A 24,755-nucleotide genomic window follows, 5' to 3' on the forward strand; every position below is an offset into this window, starting at 1 on the left:
ATTTTTTTTATGAAAATGAAAAGAGGCAAAGTGGTGTTTTATGACATATTTCTCCTGGAGCGCCTTGAATGCGCATCTATTTTGCTTCAAGCGCTCGATTTATACGCACGTCCAATTGGCTGTGGACGCGCGAATGGATTCAAAACCTTCAAGCGTCCAACTAGACGCGGTAGAAGCGATTTTGACACTCTATTCGCGTTCACACCAAACGCGAATAGAGCGTCTGGCGCGAGTGATTTCAATGTTAAGGAATGTAAAGGCGTGTTGACGCGCGTCTGGAGGTCCCGCAGCGCGGAAGGCGCGTTTCGCGCGGCGCGAAGGATGCGAATCCGCCTCATTCGCGCATCCAGTTCACGCGAATGACGTGAATTGGAAGCGAATTACGCGCATTACACGCGAGTGGTGCTTTTGTGAATTCACACGTCTGGCGCCCGAGTTGAAAAATGTGAACTTTGCCGTCAATTCGCGCCGCGTTAAACAATCCGGAGCCTGCTCGCTGCGGTCACGTGGTAAAGTGACGTGATGAGAAACCTGCATAATTTAAAAATACTACTATTTTGTTACAAAATGCAGTTTTAAGACTTTTTCAGGTGAGAATGTAGTTGTTTAAAGCTCAAATCCGAGGCTTATTTATAAAGAGAGCGCCTATTTAAAAAAAATTATCTTGCGTTTTTGGAGTTGTGAGCTCCAGTGGATCAGCGCTCATTAACCCCGGCGAGAGCAGGCTTTCCTCGGCCAGTCCTTCTGACGTTTGCCGCTGGCTCTGATGTCCTGTCCTGGTTCGTCTTGTGTGGATCTAACGGGCGATCTTTGCTCTCATGAATCTATAATTTGTTGTCTGCCAAATCGTTTTGACTGAGGGCAAAGAGAAGTTTCATAACTTAATTTTTTAAGGATATTTAAATATACATGCAGTGAAGATAATGTAGGAGTTGCCTGGACCACATTTATGTGGCTATTAATGATTAATATATATTTTTAATGAAAATGAAAAGAGTCAGAGTGGTGTTTTATGACATATTTCTCCTGGAGCGTCTCGAACGTGCGTCTATTTCGCTTCAAGCCCTCGATTTCTACGCTCGTCCAATTCGCTGTGCGAATGGATTCAAAATGTTCAATGTAGACACGATTTTGGCGCTCTATTCACATTTGGTGTGAACGCAGCATAACACATGCTTTTGAAGCTCCGCCTTGTGAGCAGCAGCTCATTTGCATTTAAAGGGACACACAAAAACGGCATGTTTTGGCTCACCCTCAAAAAGTGACAATTTTAACATGCTATAAAAAATGATCTGTGTGATATTTTGTGCTAAAACTTCACATACACACTCTGGGGACATCAGAGACTTATTTTGCATCTTGTAAAAAGGGGCAATTAATCACCCCTTTAAAGACTAAATGCTGTGGCAATATATGTGACAAAATATTATGTGCAGTGCAAAATATGGGCTATTTCTATAGTTTTTCTCCCATCGTTTTTAGTATAACAGTCCCTTGGCAACGTTTAGAACAAAAGATGACACATTTTTCATATTTGAGTGAACTCTTCTTTTATTCAGCTAGCAGAAACTTCTGAGAAAAGTTTCAAGAGCAACATGTGAGCAATGAAAGTTTCCTCTAAGGGGAGAAAATCATGAATCTGTCAATCAAATGCAGCATTAATCGTCCCGTTTTTCTCTAACCACCATCAAAGCCATAACCATCAAACGCCGGCCACAGGCTCCACATCCACCTGGAGAGACGAGATCTTGTCTATGACGGACGACAGCACCTCGGTGGGGTTTCTCTTCAGTGGAGAGGATGATAGCGCGTGTCACAGAGCTGCTGAGCGGAACAGTGAGAGTCTCGCGTAAAGACGGACCCCTACCGAGTCTGTCTGTCTCTTGCCTCTTTCTGTCTGTCTCTCTCTTTCTATATCTTTCTTTCTCGCTGCGTGTCATCAAAATAGTTCTGCAGTGTGCCAATGCCTCAGAGACGCAGAGAGAGAGTTGGACCGTAGAGTGTAATCTTGCCAGAGGAGTCATGGGGAGGGTGTGTGTGTGTGTGTGTGTGTGTGTGTGTGTGTGTGTGTGTGTGTGTGTGTGTGTGTGTGTGTGTTTGATGGAGGGGAAGATTCAGAAACCAAGAAAAAAGATGATGGATCAGGTCAGTGTGTTTCTGATGAACACGATAGAGACTATTTCGAGCCGCCTGACAGCAGTATGGAAATTTACAGCACTGCACTGTAATGCGGCATATTGTATAATCTATAATATTCCTTAAAGGGATAGTTCACCCCAAAATTTAAATGTTGCCACTATTTACCGTCAGGTTGTTAGAAACCTGCATGACTTTTGTAAAACAAGAAAATAATATTCTGGACTGTCCAAAATAATATAATTATCAATAAAAATGATCCTAAAAGTAGTTTAAATTGCAAGTCTTTTGAAGTCGATTGATTGCTTTATGAGAAGAACTTTAAGACTTAAAGATCTATTATGCTTTCATCTTTCTTTAGTGTGTAACGTTGCTGTCTTAGCATGAAAAAGTTCAGCAAAATTACAAAGCACAAAGTCACTCCAAAGGGAGTTATTATTCCTGAACTTCCTGAAATGCCTCGATTGTAGTCTTGAGTTTTCTTCCAGGAACGTACATGCCACAAGAATGTGTTAAGGAGCAGCGTGACATTTCTGAAACACACTCAAAGTGGTTGACCAATCACAACACACTGGTCCAGCCGACCAATCAGAGCACACTTTTAAGAAGAAGGGGCTTCATAGAGACGAGGATTAGACCAGGCATTACTGACAGACTGGGAAGAGAGGACCTGCAACAATGTGAGTTATTCAAGCATGAAAACACGACCTGAAATCAAGAGTCTGAAAAAGGGCACAATAGCTCTCCTTTAAAGGTGCATTGTGTACATTTTAGCGGTGTGTTTGCAAACCCTTCCCTTTCGAAGCACATAGAGAAGCTACGGTGGCCGACACAGGACAAAGATATCATCGTCTGAGACAGCAGAGAGTAGCTAGTGCTCTGTAGAGAAGTTTGTCCCTTTAGGGCCACTGTAGAAACATGGCGCCGCAAAATGGTGACTTCACTGTAAGGGGAGCCGCGGTGTATGTAGATAGAAATGGCTCATTCTAAGGTAATAAAAACATAACGGTTCATTATGTAAGGTCTTTAACCTCTTAACTGTCACCCCCCTTTTTGAGAATACACATGAAAATATACTATCCAAACTTAAAGGGCTGTAATTCAAGAATGCTTTGGAATATGGTGTATCATGTTTTAAAGAAGACACTCTGCTGATTATTGCTAAAGTAAAAGCAATTCAGAATATGAAAGTGTGAAAAAGTTATGGAAGTTTAAATTTACTGTAAATACAAAATACTGTACTAAATATTTCTTATTTTATATTAAATATATATTTTACGAATATGTTTTCATCTAAAATTACTATAAAATCAAAGCCATATGTCTAACCAAGTTGTGTTCCAAATTTGAAGTTGATATCACAAAAATTGAAGTTCCCATGAGATTTTGTTTAGGCACTATACCAAAAATAGCCACCGGGTGTCATTGAAATTCCATTGATTGTTTTTTTTTAATGCAATTTCCTGTAAATTTCTGTCCAAATGTCACTTCCATCACAAAACACCAAATATGGAAACTTGAGACTCAGACTTTTCCGACGATATGTGTTCAGTGTTTCCCCTACAATGTATTCACAGCGGTGCAGCGCCGCCGCTGGATTTTCAGCGCCACTGCAAAATCTTCACATGATCAGTAATATCACATTCACTTACACACTGTAAAAGAGAGAGAGATTGACGATGGCCAGAGAACTAAACAAAAATGTAGTCTGCTTACACTTACACAATATCACAGGGCTGTGATATTAATCTTATTTTATTTTCGCTTCCAAGTATTATAAAAAGAAGATATGAGGTAAAACTATTATGAACTATGCTCGCGCATCGTTTAGCACAACTTCCTTCCCTACATAGCGCGCGCTGTCATTTCTCCCCAAACATGCATTTAACGTCAGATTCAGCACAATCTGTGATTGTTGTCAAATGCTCTCTTCACTTTGGCTAAATTGCAGAATGGGTTTGATCAAATGAAAAGCACATTAATCCGCGCAATAGACGCTGTTTCCAAGTTCAAGGCGGGTGTGTGTGTGTGTGTGTGTGTGTACGCACGATGCGAAACGGACCGACTTGCACATATGCTTCGTTTGCGCGACTAAACCATCAATTACACAACAAAATAGCCTATTTCTCAAAATGACAGGCTTGGAGAGTATTCACTTAAACACAGTTTAGCTTATGAGCGTAAATAGTTGGGAGAAATTAATGGGAGAATGATATTAGATCTGCGTCTTAAAGGGGCAGCATCTACTAAACCTGCTGACGATTGAGCCATTAATGTGTGAATCAAACAGCAAAAGGCAAAGAGAAAATTACTTGCAGCACTTGTATGATATATATATCATATATATATAGGCACTTGTATATATATATATATATATATATATATATATATATATATATATATATATATATATATAATTTGATTAATAAAAAGGTAAAACAATTTTTTTTAAAAACATGTAATAATATTTCACAATATTAGGCTACTGTTTTTTTTTTCGGTATTTTTGATTAAATAAATGCAGGATTGATAAGCATGAAACTTTTTGCAAAAACATAAAATAGTATCCAAACATTTTTTTTATTTTTATTTTTACATATTGCCCCTTTCTTACATTTGAGCCCTTGCCCCTTAGGAACTTTTTGCGCGTCCCTGCAGGTTATTGAAGTAAAATAGGCTATAAGCTAGACACCTTTTAAACTAATAAAAAGCTTAATTTGGATTTTAATGTTCAAAATGTCTATTTCTATCCACAAAACTTGCCAGAAATCATGGTTTAAGTTTTTTTTTTTATTATTTATTCATTCCGGAGGTGCATGCCCCCGGACCCCCCGACGCACGCCTTGATAACAACCACCGGCACGTAACAGCACCGCTGCTGGAAAAAATTCTAGGGGAAACACTGGTGTTTTGTCAAGATTAGAAAAGATTATAAAGTAGTTAAAATAAATGTTGTGATATTGTACATTTAATTTAAACTATATTTTCATTGGTGTTTAAAAACCCCTTAACTGTCACCATTTTGAAATTGAACATTGCGTTACCATGGAAACGGTACTTTAAATTCTTCTAGTGGGGGGTGTCATACCCCCACTAGAAGAATTTAAAGTACCGTTTCCATGGTAACGCAATGTTCAATTTCAAAATGGTGACAGTTAAGGGGTATTTATGCTTTTGAATTTCGTAAAAAAATAGACGTAATTTGAAATCTGAGACTTTGTTTTATATCAATAGTAATAAAGCACAAAGATTATAGCGATTTATTGGATGGGAGGTGCGCTACAATGTTTATTTCATTCATTAACTGAAAACAGGATGACTAATCCATTATTGGGATTTAAGAATTGATATTGTTTTGTAAAAGTGAGAATCGATTAAAATCAAGAAATCAATATTTTTTACCCAGCCCTAATTTCTATCTACACACACCGCAGGTCCCCTTACAGTGAAAACGCCATTTTGTGGCACCATGTTTCTATGGTAGCCCTAAACGGACAAACTGCTCTACAGAGCACTAGCTACTCTCTGCTGTCTCAGACGACGACATTTTTGTCCTGTGTCGGCCACCGTAGCTTCTCTATATGCTTCAAAAGGGAGGGGTGAGCGGTGGGCGATTGCAATTCACAACCTCACCGCTAGATGCCGCTAAAATGTACACACTGCTCCTTTAAATATCAGTCTGCACCTCACACAAAGCTATCATATGATTTCAGAATACTTCGAATATTGTCAAATAGGCCACAGAGCAAGCGTTGATATTCATCATTAGTTCTTTTGTTTGTTTTTTTACCCATAAACATGTCTTTAGGAAGCCATTAGTTATAAAAACTATGGAATTTACATTTGCAAAAATTTCACCATATATATTTTTATACAGTAAGTGAACATTTTGAATTCACAACACAATTTTACATTTAAGACTTTTTACCATCAATAGACATTTTTTATTTATTTTTTTATTTGATGTCAAATACTTTGATAATAGACTAAATACATTTGTTCCAAAAGTGTTAAGAATATTGTATGCGTTTCCCCCATATTTAGTAAAGTTAGACGAACATTGACTTCTATGGTTCTTTTGTGCCTCCATTATTCAAAATTTCACAGCTGAAAGAAAGCCATACGAGTCTGGGACAGCATGACGGTGAGTAAAGGAGAGAATTTTTATATTTGGAACATATGTTTCTGGCTGTATTGTTCTAGTGCAGATACTGATGCAACATTTGTCACCATATATGCAACCACTTTTTATGCAGTAAGATGTTTTTTAAGAAACATTTACAAAAATATACTCGTAAATGTATTAGTTGCTTATATAAGCATCTGCTAAATTAATAGAAGTATATCATCTAAAAAGTGTGTGTGGGTGGGGTGGGGTGGGGGGTTAATTTCAATTTTAATTATTTGTGGCATTTTTTACCAGCTTAGGTATTTCACAGCAACTCCTTTCTCAATTTTTATCAAGCATATGCTGTTAGGATGGTGTTTGATGGACACAGCAGCACAGGATTATGGATCAGGACATTGTGTTTCTGATGAGCATCAGAGAGACTGAACAGGACTGTTTCTGCAGCTGTATGGTAATTCACAGCACTGCAATCTGACATGTTGTGCAGTCAGAATTAGCATTTTAGCTTGTGTATCTAGGGCTTTATTATCATATGATCTGGCATGATTCATTCTTTTCATACCAATTGTTCCTGTTGTATGAAGCTGCAAGGGAAGCTGGGCGTGTTAACTGTGGTGATTTCAATACACTGTTTTGACAGTGTAGCACTGCTTTACCTTTTTTTACATGTGATAATGACCGGAATAAGGAGCATAATGAATAATAGAGAGCGGGAAGCAGGTTGCGGAGGAACTTGTGAGGCACGACGCAAAGCGGAGTTTGCACCATTTTAACAGTTCTTGTTAGTAGAGAGCACAAAAACACTAAAACACTTCCGTTTAGTCAGCCAGTCAGCTGTCCGGATGGCATTTTAAAACTGGAAATGAAATCGCTTCAGAGCAAGAATGACTGACAGATCCAAAATGGCCGCTGATGCCAGTGTGTGAGATTTTGAATCAAACCGCTGCTGGCATTCAGTCAAACAAGCAGTGCCAAGACTCAATGTCAGACAGAGGCCGCAGAGTTTTGCTGCCAAATACACGACACACACACACATACATATTGTAAGTCCTCAATAAAGACATTAAGATAAGATACAGAGCATCTGCAAAGTATTCACAGCGTTTCACTTTTTCCCACATTTTGTTATGTTACAGCCTTATTCCAAAATGGATGAAATTCTTTATTTTTTCCCTCAATTCTGCAAACAATACCCAATAATGACAATGTGAAAGAAGTTTGTTTGAAATCTTTGCAAATGTATTAAAAATACAAAATGGAAAAAAAAATCACATGTACGTAAGTATTCACAGCCTTTGCCAAGACATTCAAAATTGAGCTCAGGTGCATCCTGTTTCCACTGGTCATCCTTGAGATGTTTCTACAACTTGATTGGAGTCCACATGTGGTAAATTCAGCTGATTAGACATGATTTGGAAAGGCACACACCTGTCTATATAAGGTCCCACAGTTAACAGTGCATGTCAGAGCACAAACCAAGCCATGAAGTCCAAGGAATTGTTTGTAGACAGCACAGATCTGGGGAAGGGTACAGAAAAAAATTCTGCAGCATTGAAGGTCCCAATGAGCACAGTGGCCTCCATCATCCGTAAATGGAAGAAGTTTGGAACCACCAGGACTCTTCCTAGAGCTGGCCACCTGACCAAACTAAGCGATCGGGGGAGAAGGGCCTCAGTCCGGGGGGTGACCAAGAACCCGATGGTCACTCTGACAGAGCTCCAGCGTTTCTCTGTGGAGAGAGGAGAACCTTCCAGAAGAAAAACCATCTCTGCAGCATCGGGTCTGTATGATAGAGTGGCCAGACGGAAGCCACTCCTCAGTAAAAGGCACATGACAGCCCGCCTGAAGTTTGCCAAAAGGCACCTGAAGGACTCTCAGACCACTGAGAAACAAAATTCTCTGGTCTGATGAAACTCTTTGGCCTGAATGGCAAGAGTCATGTCTGGAGGAAACCAGCCACCGCTCATCACCTGGCCAATACCATCCCTAAGCATGGTGGTGGCAGCATCATGCTGTGGGGATGTTTTTCAGTGGCAGGAACTGGGAGAAAGATGAATGCAGAAATGTACAGAGACATACTTGATGAAAACCTGCTCCAGAGCCCTCTGGACCTCAGACTGGGGTGAAGGTTCCTTTTCCAACAGGACAACGACCTTAAGCACACAGCCAAGATAACAAAGGAGTGGCTACGGGACAACTTTGTGAATGTCCTTGAGTGGCCCAGCCAAAGCCCAGACTTGAACCTGATTGAACATCTCTGGAGAGATCTGAAAATGGCTGTGCACCGACGCTCCCCATCCAACCTGATGGAGCTTGAGAGGTCCTGCAAAGAAGAATGGAAGAAACTGCCCAAAAGGTGTGTCAAGCTTATAGCATCATACTCAAAAAGTCTTGAGGCTGTAATTGGTGCCAAAGGTTCTTCAACAAAGTGTTGAGCAAAAGCTCTATGTGATTTTTGTCTTTTTTTTATTTTTCATAAATTTGCAAAGATTTCAAACAAACTTCTTTCACGTTGAAATTATGGGGTATTGTTTGTAGAATTGAGGAAAAATGTAAGGATTTTGATCCATTTTGGAATAAGGCTGTAAAATAACAAAATGTGGAAAAAGTGAAGCGCTGTGAATACTTTCCGGATGCACTGTATCCTGAGAAACACTGCTGATCTCATATGACTGGAACTGAAACAAAATGAGCAACTGAATGAACAGGAAATACTTCATTTATCCGTGTACTGGTTTGTTAGGACAAATAAAAGTTTTGAAAAAGGACATGGAAATCTCTTTTTTTTATCTCTTATGACGTTATTGTTTTTGTTCCTGGTTAGGACCCAGTTTTGCGTTTTTATTTGTGTACAAAATAAATATAGCTACACTACTGTTTAAAAATGTAGGGTCAGTACGATGTTTTAAAAGAAATGTATAATTGTATTCAGGAAAGTTAGATTCAACTGAAACACTTTACAATAAGGTCCCATTAGTTAACATTCAGTAATGCATTAACTAACATTAACTAGCAATGAGCAAGACATTTGTTACAAGATTTATTAATCTTTTTTAATGATAATTAATAAAAATACAGCTGTTCATTGTAAGGTCAGGTCCATTAAACAATATTAACAGATGCAAATTTTAATTTTAATAATGTATCATTAAATGTTAAATTAACTGTAACTAAGGCCCTGTCCACACAGAGACGCGTTTAGCTATATACGTACAAATTTTACAAATTATTAGCGTTTCGTCCACACGGATCCGGCGTTTTGGGAGCATGAAACCAATATTTTTTTAAACCGGGTCCAAGAGTGGATAAATCTGAAACCGACACCCTTGCGTTTTGGTGTGTACAGCCAATCCGTATATTTTGTGAAATGGTGATGTCATCACTTCACGTCCCGCACGGGAAAGACTAGAAAGGGATACAACTACGGGCACTGGGCATAAGCACATCAATATTGTGTCATTTAATTACTGTATTTGCATTATTGTAAGGGAAGGTTTAGGGTTGGGGTCAGTGTAGGCGTTAATAAAACACAATCTGGTAAGTAGCTAATTTATTTATTGTTATTTTATTGTGAGATTTTGCCTCACTGACCGTTGCTGTACCCCTTCTAGCCACAACTCTTCTTCTCCGTTTTTAGTGTATTTCTGTAGCAGAATTACAGCGCCACATACTGGTCTGGCATGTATACTACATCGTTTTAAGTCGGTTTTAGTGGTTTCGTGTGTATGCAAATATTTCTTGAACGAGGGGGAAAAAAAGATCGGATAAGGAAAACTCTGGCTTCGTGTGGACTTATTAGAAAGTGTTACCAACATTTATAGCGTTATGTTGTTTTTTACTTACTAATCATCAAACAAATCACAGTTGTATCACAGTTTTCATATTAAGCAGTACTAAAAAGAAATATATCTTGATCAGCAGTAATGGCGAGTAATGGTGTGTACTGTAGAGAATGTAATGTTTTTTTTATATATATATATAAATACAAGAAGAATCACAAAATAAGACAGCATCCAAATACAACGTTCTAGTCTTGTTAGTGCCTCGCACATAAACAGAAGATGAAAGTGTGCCCAGAAGCTCATTATGGAGAAGTGATGTCATTCAGACAGCAGTATTTGATCTGCAGTTCATAGCATGCTTGAATCACAAGTATCTGTGGCCTTGCCGAATAAACGTTTCACTTTCAGAAGCATGCTAACACACTTTCTTATAACTGTCTGTGACAACAAAATCGGAAGACAGTAAACGTCAGTCCCATGGGTAAATGCTAGGAGTGATGAATTCTCAAAAATGTGTTTGGTAGATGTGACAGGTTTCTTGAAAATATTGTGTTGAAGTAGATAATATGAAGTGCTTTTCTGGCTGGTGTGTGTGTGTGTGTGTCACAAATAGTTATTAAGGATCTTTTGAACATGGTCTTAAACAGGTGTCATACCAGCAATGTGCACACTGATAATTGTGTGTGTGTGTGTGTGTGTGTGTGTGTGTGTGTGTGTTAGCGCGAGCGACCAGAAGCCATCAATGTTGTGAAAACAGACCATATTTTCACTTGACACAACATGGCGCCCGTGTCCCTGCCTGCTGTCAAATGGTCATAAAAGTAAAGCCGCCTGTAGATTACTGTTTTGTGTGCTGAGAACGTGAGAGGAATGTAAGTTAGCACAAAGAACAAGACAAAGGTAAATTACATACTGTGTAATCAGAGGTGCTCAGAAAACCATGAGAAAATGTCACGCAGCAAAAATTACAACAGCAAATGTAAACCTTTATATGTTTAATATGATAGAATATGCCAATGAGAGGCTGTGTATTCAGACATCCCACCATGTAAAAACGAATTTCCTGGAGATGAGGGCTGTCTACGTGACAATGACGCAATAAAAAATAGCGTCGTTAAATGGATAGTTCACTCAAATATTAAAAATTCTGTCATCATTTATGCGCTGCGTCCCAATTCGCCTACTTATACAACGACCTAAAAGTATGTATTCTTTTTGTGAAGAAAAAGTACATACTTTTGAGTGTGTAGCAGAAGAGTATGCAAGCTTTGGGGCATACTACTTAGTCATCCCTCACCGTTTAAACTGCCCTGTCAATCATAGTAACAGTTAAAATCCTCCACATTCAATCTAATTTCCTTCCATATCGGAGAGAAATGTTGTAGCACGTTGATCTGCCATTTGTGGGTCTTTAATGCAGAGACTCTCCTCATGTATTTGCAGTTTAAATATAATGATGCATTGAAAAGTTAATGGCCAAATGTATCATTACAAAAGTGCACAATGCTGCTGCAGGTGAAATATAATGTGGATAACATTGATTTAATATCTTTTAGTCGGGTTAAATACTGATAATTGATCACTCAAGCCCCTTAATCTAAACTTCTCTACTTAACCGTCGGACTCGCACATCCATCATGTTTGTAGTTTTTTTAACACTTTTTTATCCACGTTTGTGGTTCTAATCGAATCCTCGTCCAACTTGCAATGGGTTGTGGGCAATATCAGCCGTTAGAGTGCACATCGATCTGCACTACTCACCGGAAATAGTGGACCATCCGGGTATCTTTGGCAGGCCAGTCGCAAGCGGGGTGCGAGGCCCTGTGCGAACAAATTATTGCTATAGTGACGAACAATTTGTTGTTTATGTAGATATTTAAGAAAAAAAATGGTATATTCAGTTTAACAGCATTCGTTTCAAGCAGTTAAACTGCACTGTGCAGTGCGCACATTTTGACGCTTAAACTATGTTCTAAATTATGAATGGGTCAAACGCGTTTGCACAACGGCCTGAATCCACTTGAATTAATTTGGACTGCTCTCTCACTGAATCATCTGAAGCGATTTCTCAGTCAGTAAAGTGAACATGCACTAAATGGATGTCTGACAATTTCGTTCCTTTTTGCTGTTTTCAGATTATTAAAACATTTAAAAACGTCTAGAGATAGAGTAGGCTTTACATGTTCTGCGGCACTGATGCTCCGAAATGTGCATAATAGTTAGGCTATAGCCTATGGTTATTTAACTTACACTAACTGAATGCAGAATCATTATTGCACTTTGGTGATTCCCTAGTTATTTTTTGACGTTTTAACCAGGATACTTGTCCGTCGGGCAAGTAAAATTATTTTTCACTTGCCCCTTCAAAAAATCCACTTGTCCCGGACAAGGCCAATGTCGAGCCCTGCCTATCTAGGATGGATAGTATGCGAATTGGGACGCAGCCTTACTCTCCCTCAAGTTGTTTCAATCCAAGCAGATCTCGTCCCCCATACACTTCTAGTATTTTTTTCCCCTAATCAATGGGGGGCGAGATTTGACCAAAATATCCAAATATCTTCCTTTGTGTACAGCAGAACAAAGAAGTGTATACAGGTTTGGAACAACTTGAGGGTGAGTAAATGATGACAGAATTTTCATTTTTGGGTGAACTATCCCTTTAAAGCAGACTCTATTTGACCCTATGAATCACCTGTTCAAGGTTTGCACTTTTTCCTACATCACACAGTATTTGTAGCGCTCCTCACATCTACTGATCACAAAGAGCTTTGTCACTTCTGATAAGAAGCAAAGTCTCAGATGTAAAATGTTGGCCTTTTTTTATCACAAAATGTAAACAATAAATAATTTTTTGGCGCTCTTAAATGTGACGTGATAGATCGCTGTAGTCAGTGCCTCGGTACAAGCGGCAATTAACGCGGGGCGCGACTCGCGCGAGACTTCCACTTTAATACGGGTTTTTGCAGGAAAGAAACATGCATGAACATCAAAAGGTATGTTGACATACAGTACAACTTACCGAAATGTATAGGCTAATGTCTCACGTAGTCGCTTAATCGATGTTTCAATCACACGTCAATAAACAGCTTGTATGTCACAACCTTGCATTTACCTCAGGAAAGTTATCCAATGTTTACAGTTCATTAGCTAGCTATACAAACACTACAGAGGAGCTTATTTACTGTTAATTATGTTTGAATAAATTTGTCTTGAAGACAAGTGGTTATGAAAACTATGTGCAACAGTTGTATATAAACATTTCAGTTTTTACTTGACTGTAATTAATATAGCCTATCTGAAAATAAATAGCAGTTCAATATAATAGTTTGGCCTCTCAGGCTCTGTTGTTTAACCTCTAATATTATAGTACCAAATAAGAGGGTTACCTGTATAGTTTACAGCATTAGTTCGAAAAACAAACTATTGGTATTGGCAGATATCATTCTGAATAATCAGTATCAACTGAGAAATTTGGTATTGGTGTATCTCTATTTGTTTTTATTATTAAAAATAACACCATAGGAAAATTTTTCTAGATTATAGTTTGTAGGTAATTCTGTAGGTACTACAATACTTACATTTAAGTATCAGAGAATTTGAAAATAGCACTGTAAACACTTTCACTTTCAAATCTTTTGAATAAATGTTTAATGAATCATGTTGTTTTTTCGCTCTTATTGTCTTTGTGGATCTGTTTTAATAGTATTAGTGCATAATTGATCATTTGTCCAAATGCCCCACATCTAAATGGTAAATACTAGAGACTTTATCTCTGTTTGAGTCTCCCTCTCTCTCTCTCTCTCTCTCTCTCTCTCTCTCTCCTTCTCTCTCTCTCTCTCTCTCTCTCTCTCTCTCTCTCTCTCTCTCTCTCTCTCTCTCTCTCTCCTTCTCTCTCTCTCTCCTTCTCTGTCCTCTAAAGGCTGTGTTTTCGTCTCAGAAAACTTTGTGTCTTAGTGGTTTATTCTACCCATTTATTTTTAACAGCAGGAATAGAGACAGTAAGGGGAATCCTCCCAAAAGCCTTTGGGAAAGAGCCCTTGACTGAACCCACTCTGAAACCCTGGAGCAGACTCTTCCGATGGGCTTCCCTATCATCCTATATCCAGAAAAAACAAGGTATATAGGCAGAATAACTGTAACTAAAATGATTAAATCCCTCACAAACAAATGCATTGTGAATAATAACAGTGCTTGCAGCAAGTTCAAAAGTAATTGTCTCTAAAATTGTTGTTCAGGAGGTGAATTTGAATTTGAAGTGCTGCTTTTACGGTCACAGTGGCCCTTTAAAGGGAATACATTTAGAGATGCATCTCCTCAGGGAAGATTTTTATCATGCTGACTGTTTTAAACTCTTGGATGGTGCATCTCGTATCTAAACCACCACCGCTAAACATATTATATCTAAAAAATGGAAACAGAATAATGTTGATACGTTCAGTAGACGGTGTCAGTAACGGATTAGTTGTATAATTGTCTGACAGATTTATGGAGACACTGAAACAACACAAAGTAAAGAAGGTCAATAAAGATCAATATAGAAAGTTCTCACCTGTGTATCCAGGTGTCGTGGCAGTGATTCTGTGGGGAACACGAGGAGACAAGCGTAGACTTGCCCTCACCTGATAGAAGCTGCAAGTGACAGAGAAATATGGAATTATTATAGATTTTATTCACAGATTACAAAGTGAAAAAGACCCAGAATAAGACCTCATTTGAAGATTCATTATCGGAAATGTACAAGTTTGCTGTTAAACGAGACAAACCAAAACACAGAGCAAGTTACACTGTGCTTAAAGTAGGTATCCTTGCTTAAAAAAATGTAATAATCACATAAAATCAAGATTTAAACTAAAATCATATTTATTTTTTAATTTAAATATACAGTTCTTGAAATCTCTGTAATCATGACATTTCAATGAATTGTGGTTAATTTAATGTTGCGGCCCTTTTAAATGGTAATAATATTTCATAATAATACTGTTTTTACTGTATTTTTGATCAAATAAATGCAGCCTTGGTGAGCATAACACCGTGTCCTAACTACACGCGACGCGATAAGATTCCAGCGACAAGAAACTTGTCTGTCCACACCAGACGCTACGCGACTACGAGATGCGACAAATCAATCGAAAAACCACAGCCAATCAGAACAGCGTGTGGGCGGGCTCTCGCAGCAAGTGTACGGCACCAGAGATTAATCTTGACAGCACTCGCAAGGAAATGGATAAGTACATAATCAAATTCACAAATATTACACCATTTAAACATGACTAAAAATACACACTGAGTTACTAAAACAATCTTTGTCATAGAATATACTTGTTTGTTCACAGTTTAAACATTCTTGTTTCCATTTGTTTAATTTCAAGATCTGAGGTGAAGTTTAGTACGACTATGTTACAAAGCTGGGAGCACTAAATGATTTTCAAAGTCACATTACACGCTTTTAACATTAAATAAAGCACATAAACTAGGGATGCACCGATATGAACATTTTGGCCGATACCGATAACCGATAATTCTTAATATTTGAAAGCCGATAACCGATATATTGGCCGATAAATCTAAATACAAATTTTAATAAACTCTGAGAGTCTGATTACAAAAACAAAAGGCTCACCATTAAAAGCCATGTCCCAAACACTTCAACATTAATCAAACCTATACACTACAGTAGCCTATTTGAACCAGTGTGAGATTCCTTACCTTTTCAAATAAATTTTACACTCCTATGGCCAAATTTTTTTTTTTAACACTTTACAATAAGGTTTAATTTTTGTTAGTATTAGTTAACCAACAATGAATGAACAATACTTCAACAGGATTTATTAATTTTAGTTCATGTTAATCTCAACATATTCAGACCCAAAGTTGTGTCTTTTAACATTAGGTATGAACTGTGAATGGACTGTTACAAAACACAAACATTTTATTACTAAAAGAAACAAAGGTTATTGCTCTCTGTTTGTTCATGATAGTTAATGCATTAATAAAATGAGACCTTATTTGTAAAATGTTACCAAAAATTATATTGTCTAAAAAATACAAATAATATACCTAAATAATGCAAACAAGTAATTGAACAGCATTACTGAGGCTGCATAATAAAGAATCAGAATGCAAGTGCATGAAATAACCTCCGCACAGACGATAAAGAAATGGTTTTAATCAAACCATATTGTTGATGGAAATGATACGAGAACAATAAAAGTGCTAATTATAAAAATTAATGCTTCTGTGTTTTTGAAAAAAAAAATATGTTTAATATTACAGTAATAGTAAACATCTGTAATATTAGTCTAGTCTATTAGGAATAATGTTGCTGTTTGAGAGCGCGCTGAAGCTGGAGAGAATGAACGAACAACCATAAACTGAAGCGCTTAGAAGTTTAATTAACAACTAAACGCATCATATATGAGAACAATCAGATATTTATACAAAATAAATATAATATTACAACTTATATTAGCACAAAATCACGCATAGGTGAAGGGTTATAACTCCTGTGGATGCTCTTCCCCTGTTTGAGAGCGTGCTGAAACGTAAGATGATCACCGGTACAGTGAAGCACTGCGGGTTATTGACTTAACGAAACACATCCTATATGACTTTAATCAGATGTTTATACTACAAAAACGTAATATTACGACTTACATATGCTTAAAATGACGCGAATGCACAAGCGAACTTGACTGTGCTGGTGGTCAGAATGCGTTGTTGACGCTTCCCACAACAGCGCGCTGAAAAACAACTAAACCCAGAGAATTCACTACGTTTTATAACAGAAATATTCTCATTGCAGTATTATGTATAGGACAGTCCCAGTAGTTATTAATGCTGTGCATTTCTGTTTGAAATGCGCGCGCCGGTACAATGAAGTGCTTTACTGCATCGTTAATTAACTCAACCAAACGCATCCTATATGGGATTATATACACAAAATAATAAATATAATATTACAACTTACAATGGCACAAAAGGCTGTGAATGCACAAGCAAACTTGACTGTGCTCGTCATGAAGGTGTAACTCCGTGGGCGCACGCTGAAGCTAACCGGTACAATGAAGTGCTTTACTGCATCGTTTATTAACTCAACCAAACGCATCCTATATGATATTACATACACAGAATAATAATAAATATAATATTACAACTTACAATGGCACAAAAGGCTGTGAATGCACAAGCGAACTTGACTGTGCTCGTCATGAAGGTGTACTCCGTGGGCGCGCTCTTCCCTCAACAAACGCGCTGAAACACAACGCTCTTTTACAGCCTATTCTATTCTCATTATCATTTTATGTAGATTATAGAAGACTTGCGCTGCACATGTTGCACATAACTGTATTTTCCTTTTCGAAATGATTCCAAACATATTTAGAGCAATTCAAACCCATCATGGTAGACAGCGCGTTCGTCTCAGCTGAAGGAAATAATACATTATCTATCGGCTTGACTATATCGGTCAAATTTTCTTATTGGACCGATAACGATAACATCAAAAATAATCATTTATCGGCCGATAACGATATGTTGCCGATATATCGTGCATCCCTAACATAAACATTACCTGAGATTATGTTTTGTGTTGTTGTTCCAGCCGCGGCGTCGCAGAAATAGAAACCGTTTCTAAAATCGAATCATCGCGTGTCGCCGTTACGGCTGGTTAGGACAAAAATTCTAATTAAGATGGAAAAGATACCTTTTATCGCATGTTGCGGCGTTGTTAGGACACTGTGTAATGGTGCGTTCACACCGGATATTTCGCGCCGCGTTAACCAATCAGGAGCTTGCTCTAGTAGTGACAATAATGAGGAGAAAATCTGTATATTAATATCTGGTTCAGACAATATGATTATCACTGTGATAACATTAAATGACATGAAACACAACCCAGTCTCTTTTTGTTAAATGCAAGTTTATGTATGGTCAATAATACAAAAGTATAAGTAATGTATAACAAGCTATACATGAAATAAAGCAAACACTGCAGTCAAACATTCAAAGTCAGTGCTAGTCGGCTAACGTTACAACTGCAACGTACAGTTATAGCCTAAAAATATAAAGTAATGAAACTTATCTTTGCCCTCAGCCTAAACGATTAGCCAGGGAACAAATTATAGATCCATGAGACCAAAGATCGGCCGTTACAAGACGAATTATAGCTCGAGACACACCACAGAGACATCAGAGCCAGCGGCAGACGGCAGAAGGACTGGCCGAGGAAAGGTTGCCCTCGCCGGCTTTGACGAGCGCTGCGCACCGCTGTCCGCTGGAGCTCACAACTCCGAAAACGGCAGATAAAATGTTCAAATAGGCACTCTTTATATAAATAAACCACAGATTTGAGCTTTAAACAACTACATTATCGACTGAAAAAGTCTTAAAACTACGTTTTGTCACACATTAACAGTAGATTTTAACAAAAAAAAGACATGTAAACACAGCCCATGTCAGCCATTTCTCAAGAGACGAGCTGCTGGCGGAAGCCCCGCCCATGACGCGAATTCACGTCTGTTGTGCAGTGAATGTCACGCGCGATTCGCGCGAGTAAACTCAAAATGTACACACGTCCACCTTCGCGCAATTAGCGCAAATTATTCGTGCGAATCGCGTCCGTTGTGAACGCCACATAAGAGGCTTCTTTCAAAAACTTTTAAAAATATGAAATATTACAAACGTGTATTTTTGATCATTTTCGATTTATACACTCTATTGCAAAAAGTATTGGGACACGCCTCCAAATCATTGAATTCAGGTGTTCCAATCACGTCCATGGCCACAGGTGTATAAAATCTAGCACCTAGGTATGCAGACGCTTCTACAAACATTTGTGTCTGAATATTCCACGGTCAATTGTTAGTGGTATTATAACAAAGTGGAAGCAATTGGGAACAACAGCAACTCAACCACAAAGTGGTAGGCCACCTAAAATCACAGAGCGGGGTCAGCGCATGCTAAGGTGCACAGTGCACAGAAGTCGCCAACTTTCTGCAGAGTCAATAGCTACAGACCTCCAAACTTCATGTGGCCTTCAGATTAGCTCAAGAACAGTGTGTAGAGAGCTTCATGGAATGGGTTTCCATGGCCGAGCAGCTGCATCCATGTATATGTACTGAAATCAGGTCATTTGAACATCAAAATCTATGTAAACCAAACGTGTGTTTCCTAATAAAAGACTGTGGGATGCTCTTCCCAAGTTCTCTACAAATGTGTCTAAATGATTCATCCCTTCAGCACAAAATGGCAGTAAATAATGAATATAATGCATGTTCCTATACCACTTCCATTGACCAAGGCCAGGATAAACAGCTGTTTATCTGGTCAGTGTGAAATCGTATGCAGCGGATCTCTGTTAGATAATAAATAATGATGATGAATTAATGTGAAAGCTTAGTGGGCATGTTCAGACGGCCCAGGCTCCATCAGGGGGATTGTACAAAGGTCACCTTGGCCAGTGAAGTGACTGCGGTTGCATGTTAAATGTTGAATCACTTCACAGATCATACTCTTTGGAGATCCTGGAGCGAGTCGGGTCATCCCTGTACTTCACCTCAGCTCCTCAAGAACATCTACACCACAGTATGTTGACAGTACATCCTAAAATACTGTATGTCTGCAGCACACGTCAAAAGCACAAGCTTCACCACATCTACAGCAGATGCTGAACACAACTATAGTTGTCGTGTTAAATCGTCTACAGAATACATGATATGCACTGTAGCATGCTGTGCTAAAGTGTCTACTAAAATGTCTGCACATGCTAAAACAACTCTACAGTGCAGTACAAGCTGCAACATGTTTGAAATACATGATGTACTGTAGCAGCATCTGCTAAAATGCCTGTAGCGCATGTTAAAGCACGTTTACAGCGTAGCACTAGCAAAGTGCGGCTAAATGTCTGAAATAACAGCACCTGTTAAACATGCATGCATACAGTGTTGAATGCTGCTAAAACACAGCTTCTTAAAGTGCTTTGTTAGCGTTTACACAAATTCTTTGTTTTTTTCATTTGCAAGTTTTGTACATTTCACACATGGAAACAGAAGTTGCAAGAGTCTTTTCTTCCCTATTGTGACGTGAAATGACACCGGAATGAGAAAAAATCATTTTCTTGATTTTCTTGATCTTGAGGGACTTGATTTCGTACTCGAGGATTGATTGGACGTTGCTAACTAAATGGGATAAGTATTGCATTTTTGGAAGCATAGGAATTTAAAAAAATATATGTGCACAGATAAATCATTTATAATAAGGGGTGCACGTATGTTTTTTCAGTATGGTTTTAAAACTAAGGACACATAGTGTGACCCATTAAATATAACTATAAAAAATTAAATAATAATAGCATTATTGCTGTTATTCGCAACCTCACCACTAGATGCCGCTAAAATTTACACAGTGCATATTTAACTAATCATCTTGTAATGAATGTCATTTCAGTTCTACTTTCTGAGAATGAATTATGCATTGAAAGACAACAATATACAAGCAATGTAACAAACAAACTCAACTGACTGGCTTCTCCTACTGAGCCTCTTCAGACCCTACTGTACATGAATTATGAGCTTCCACACTGTAAAAAAGTCTGTAAAAATAGGGCACAGTGTACTGTATACATATGAAGGAATTTTGTGTATTTGCTTTTTTACAGGTGTTTTACCTGTATTTTGAATTACACATTGCATTAGTTTGTGTTTTAAGGGTTAACGGAAATTTCTGTAAAATTACTGGATAATTACTGATTTTCCATTTTGATTTTTTACAGTGCAGAACTTCTGACTGAGGCTGTGTTTAACCTCCTAATTCAACTCCTTTCCACAAATTGAACATCAAAAATAAATACGTTTCCCTTTCAGTCGGTCACGTTCGACGTACGTCTCCGTTCCCTCCTTCAGGGAACGAGGGTTACATAAGTAACCGAGACGTTTTTTAATTAAATGCAAACAATAAGTGCAACCATAATCAAATTAATCTCTCAATATTCAAAGTGCAAACAGAGAGCAAAACAGAGATCAGAGCTAAGATGTGGTTACAACTACTCAGCTCAGCATAAGATAGCTTTGATATTTGGAGACTGGCTATTGTATGTCACCTAATTTGCGCAAATCAGAGGGCTTGCGTTTACTTTCACTTTTGATTCGCAATTGCACGTACTCTGTGTAAGAAGCGGCGGTGCTGTGCACGCATTCTAGATAATCAGACATTTTTCATGCACTCTATCAGGCTCTGTTTCGCACGAATGTTCCGCCATGGTCCTGTCAATCATCTCACCTTACTCTCGTCACGTGATCATTGAACTGTGATTCCTGCTGCACTGTCTGTGCACAAAGTGCGTTTTTTTTTTTTTTTTTAAGACAGTGGATGATGTAATGTAAACGTAGCGGTGGCATATTCTATGCTAATTACACCCTCACCCTCCGTAATGGCGATATCGCGAGACAGCTTTTCGCTCGACGAGAAATCTTGTCACATTTCGGTCTCGCAAGATCTTGTGGCACAAGATCTCGTCACACCAAATTCACTATGTTAAGCTTATTATAATTTGATCTTTTAGACCTATCAGAAACATACTCGTTTGTACGTGTCATATATGTGCTACTTTGACACGTGTGTTTGATGTGGGAGTGGCATAGGTTAGTTATCACAACAAGCAAGAACGGTGGACATGAAGCAGCTAAATCTCCAACCTCCAGAGAATCACTGATCTTAAAAAAAAGGCTGAAGAGAGGAAAGTCTACTGGCTACAATATAACACGATAGAGCTTGTAATAAAACTAGATTCAACATCGACTTGGCTTTTCAGAGATGCCGAGGGAGAAATATAGGGATTTGAAATGTTGTAAAAAGACTAGAAATTGTGTTTTTATTACTCAACAGGTAAGATATTTTATTGAACAGATAAATTGCCATATGTAGCTAGAGTTGATTGTAATGCATTATCTATTTTGAAGGGTAATTTCTTTATGGATGTTGTAGATGTGCTGGAATTTATTTTCAAGAAAGTAACGTGTCTATTAATGGGTAAAGCTACAGTAACATCTTCAGCTAGTCAGCTTGACATCCTTTCCATCTAAACGGGTTATAACTCTTAAGCCTAGCAGTGAATGTTTTATGAGCAGTAGGATAATCTCTCATTTTTATTTTAGTTAGAACTACATTCATCCGCACAGTCACTCAGAGCTAAAGCACAACCAAATCTAATGTTCTTCCGCAGAATTTAGAGAAAGGCAGAAAGTTACATAGTGTGCCTTTAGGTAAAATCCACATAACTAAGTTAAGTAAAATGAACAAAGGGAACAAGAACATACTTTTCATTTTTATAAAATTTTAAGTGTTTAAGGGTAAGTGTTTAAATGAAATGAATGGACCTACATGTTTTAGTCTTGCCACTGCAATAGAAAAATAGCCACTAATTAAGCATTTGTTCACACAACTTATTACTTTAATAATAAGATTTAATTAATTCCCTCGTTTTAATTGTGTTAAAAATCATTTTTGTGTGTCCTTGTAGACAAAAAGCTATCAATGAATTAAGACTTGAAATGTAGCATGTTAGTGATTTTGGTTATTTTTATGATACCTTTATGGTGCTTTTTTGTCCTTTTTAAAGCTTAATTTCAAAGAAAACTATTAAATGTCTCTTTCTGTTTCACAGAGAAAAGAATGGTTTGGAACTATATGAGGGTGAGTAAATGATTACATGCATATTTATTTATTTAGTGAACTGTTTATTAAATCTGCACAAGGGATCATTTGTGCACTGTAAACACACACACACACACACACACACACACACACACACACACACACACACACACACACACACACACACACACACACACACACACACACACACACACACACACACACACACACACACACACACACACACACATATATATATATATATATAGTTGGTTTAACTTAAAGTAAGTAACCTTGTTGATTAAAAATGTTAAATGTTGAGTTCATTGAAATTTTGAGTTGATACAATGAAGGAAATTGTTTTAATCAACAGAAACTCCAAATATTATGTTATCTGAACCACATAAATTATCTAAGTTGATTTGACAAAAGAAAAATGCTATGATAACAAATCATGAAAATAATTTTTAGTGTTCTTAGATGTCATATGTCATAGTGATTTGTTTAGCATGCATATGAGATGAACCACATCGTCATCTTAAACCCCATACCACACACACACACACCAACGAATGACTGTCCATCAAATCCCTCATTCTCAAACAGTTTCTCCACGCTCATTAACGTATGCTGTTTGGCTCCACCAGACACAAATAGGCTAAAGGTGTACTGGTTCAATCTGTCCTGTTCTATTGTTAGATGCTTCTCTTCGGAGCAGGAACTACAGGCTGTCAAAAACAAACAGTATATTACAGCAGTCTGTGTCTTCTGGGGATTTCAGGGGAGATTCAGAGGTTTAGCTTTCTGCTTTATGGAGGGGGAAGGGGCAGTCAAATCTCTGCAAAGCTGATGTTTCATCCGACGGGCTTGCTTTAATCTCAGAGCAGACACGATGAGCTGAAAACAACATTATGAGTGACCTCTTCACCTTCACAACCTCTGCTTCACACAGATGTCAGGAGACTGGTTGAGGATAGAGAGGAAATACTATTCTAGATCTGCTGACAAACAGTTGTCTAATGAGCCGTAACTGACTGTAGATGTGCTGCTCTTGGATGTCTAGCTTTATTGTAGACTCGTTTTATCCAAGGCACCGAGCAAACTAGGTTCTTTTTCTGAAACATTGTGATTGAGCTTGCAACCTTTGTGTTAGCACTGCCTGGTTCTTAAAGACAACTTGACCGTTCCCTTTGTCGTAAACATGCCTTTAGCATGTGGTCTTCAAGTCTTCCTAATGAAGTTGCCTACGAGTTCAGAAAACATATGTGTGATGTGCATTCAAGTGATTTTTGTCTGAATACATTTTATAAAGTTTTATCCCTGTTCTTTATCAACAGTACACAAAATGTGTACAAATGAACTGCCAACTCGAGACCTGCGCGGGACGGATTTTAAAAAATATGTTACCTTCTCCCACTCACGTTCGCAACATTCATGTTTTGTCCCGCTCCCGCCCGCATAAAGGTATATATAGATTTACAGTTTACTGTATGTCCATGAAATAGTTTCAAGTTACGTGTCGCCTAGCCACAACGTACACATCCCAGCATAAATGCTCCCGATAAGTTATTTGTTATTAAATCATCAACATTCACAAACCACTGTTAATTTAACATACAAGCAAGCATAGGCTACTCGCACGAGACCGGAATTGTTATTAAAAAAACATAGCCTAAAGAAACCTGGTGATCCAAATTGTCTGTGTGCTGATTTGCAGCCAAAAGGAGAAGAAGGAAAGAATTATGGAGGAGGAAATGCTTGGGGACGCGGGGAGCAAAGATTGTGTTCTGCAAAGAGAGTTTGAGGTAAATGCATAATTGTGCAATGTCCTGCTGTTGTGGCGGGTCAAGCAAATGTTTGTGCTTTGTTTCTGTTTGATGTAATTGTAAATATATCTATTAAAATATTGATATTCTGGTTTATAACTCCTCCCTGAACCTCTCGCTTCGCTGTATCTTGCTCTCTCATTGGCTGTAGGTTGTCGCCGATGTCATTTGTCGATGTGATTCGTCGATGGGTCCAGATATTTAACATGCCAAATATCTCACGGGTGTCAGCGA

At 38.1% G+C, this 24,755-nt stretch overlaps 1 protein-coding gene across 1 annotated transcript in view; it reads right to left on the bottom strand.

Moving 5' to 3' along the window:
• fam135b (family with sequence similarity 135 member B) overlaps nucleotides 1–24,755 on the bottom strand; it is a gene marked incomplete at its 3' end in the record, with an annotated part of 89,063 nt that overhangs the window by 57,250 nt on the left and 7,058 nt on the right. The window contains exon 3 of the mRNA XM_079830146.1: nucleotides 14,597–14,676. Within this exon, the coding sequence (XP_079686272.1) occupies nucleotides 14,597–14,676 (80 nt within the window). The remainder of the gene's footprint in view (nucleotides 1–14,596; nucleotides 14,677–24,755) is intronic.

The sequence above is a fragment of the Gobio gobio genome (assembly GCF_949357685.1).
Source record: "Gobio gobio genome assembly, chromosome: 11".
NCBI lineage: Eukaryota > Metazoa > Chordata > Actinopteri > Cypriniformes > Gobionidae > Gobio > Gobio gobio.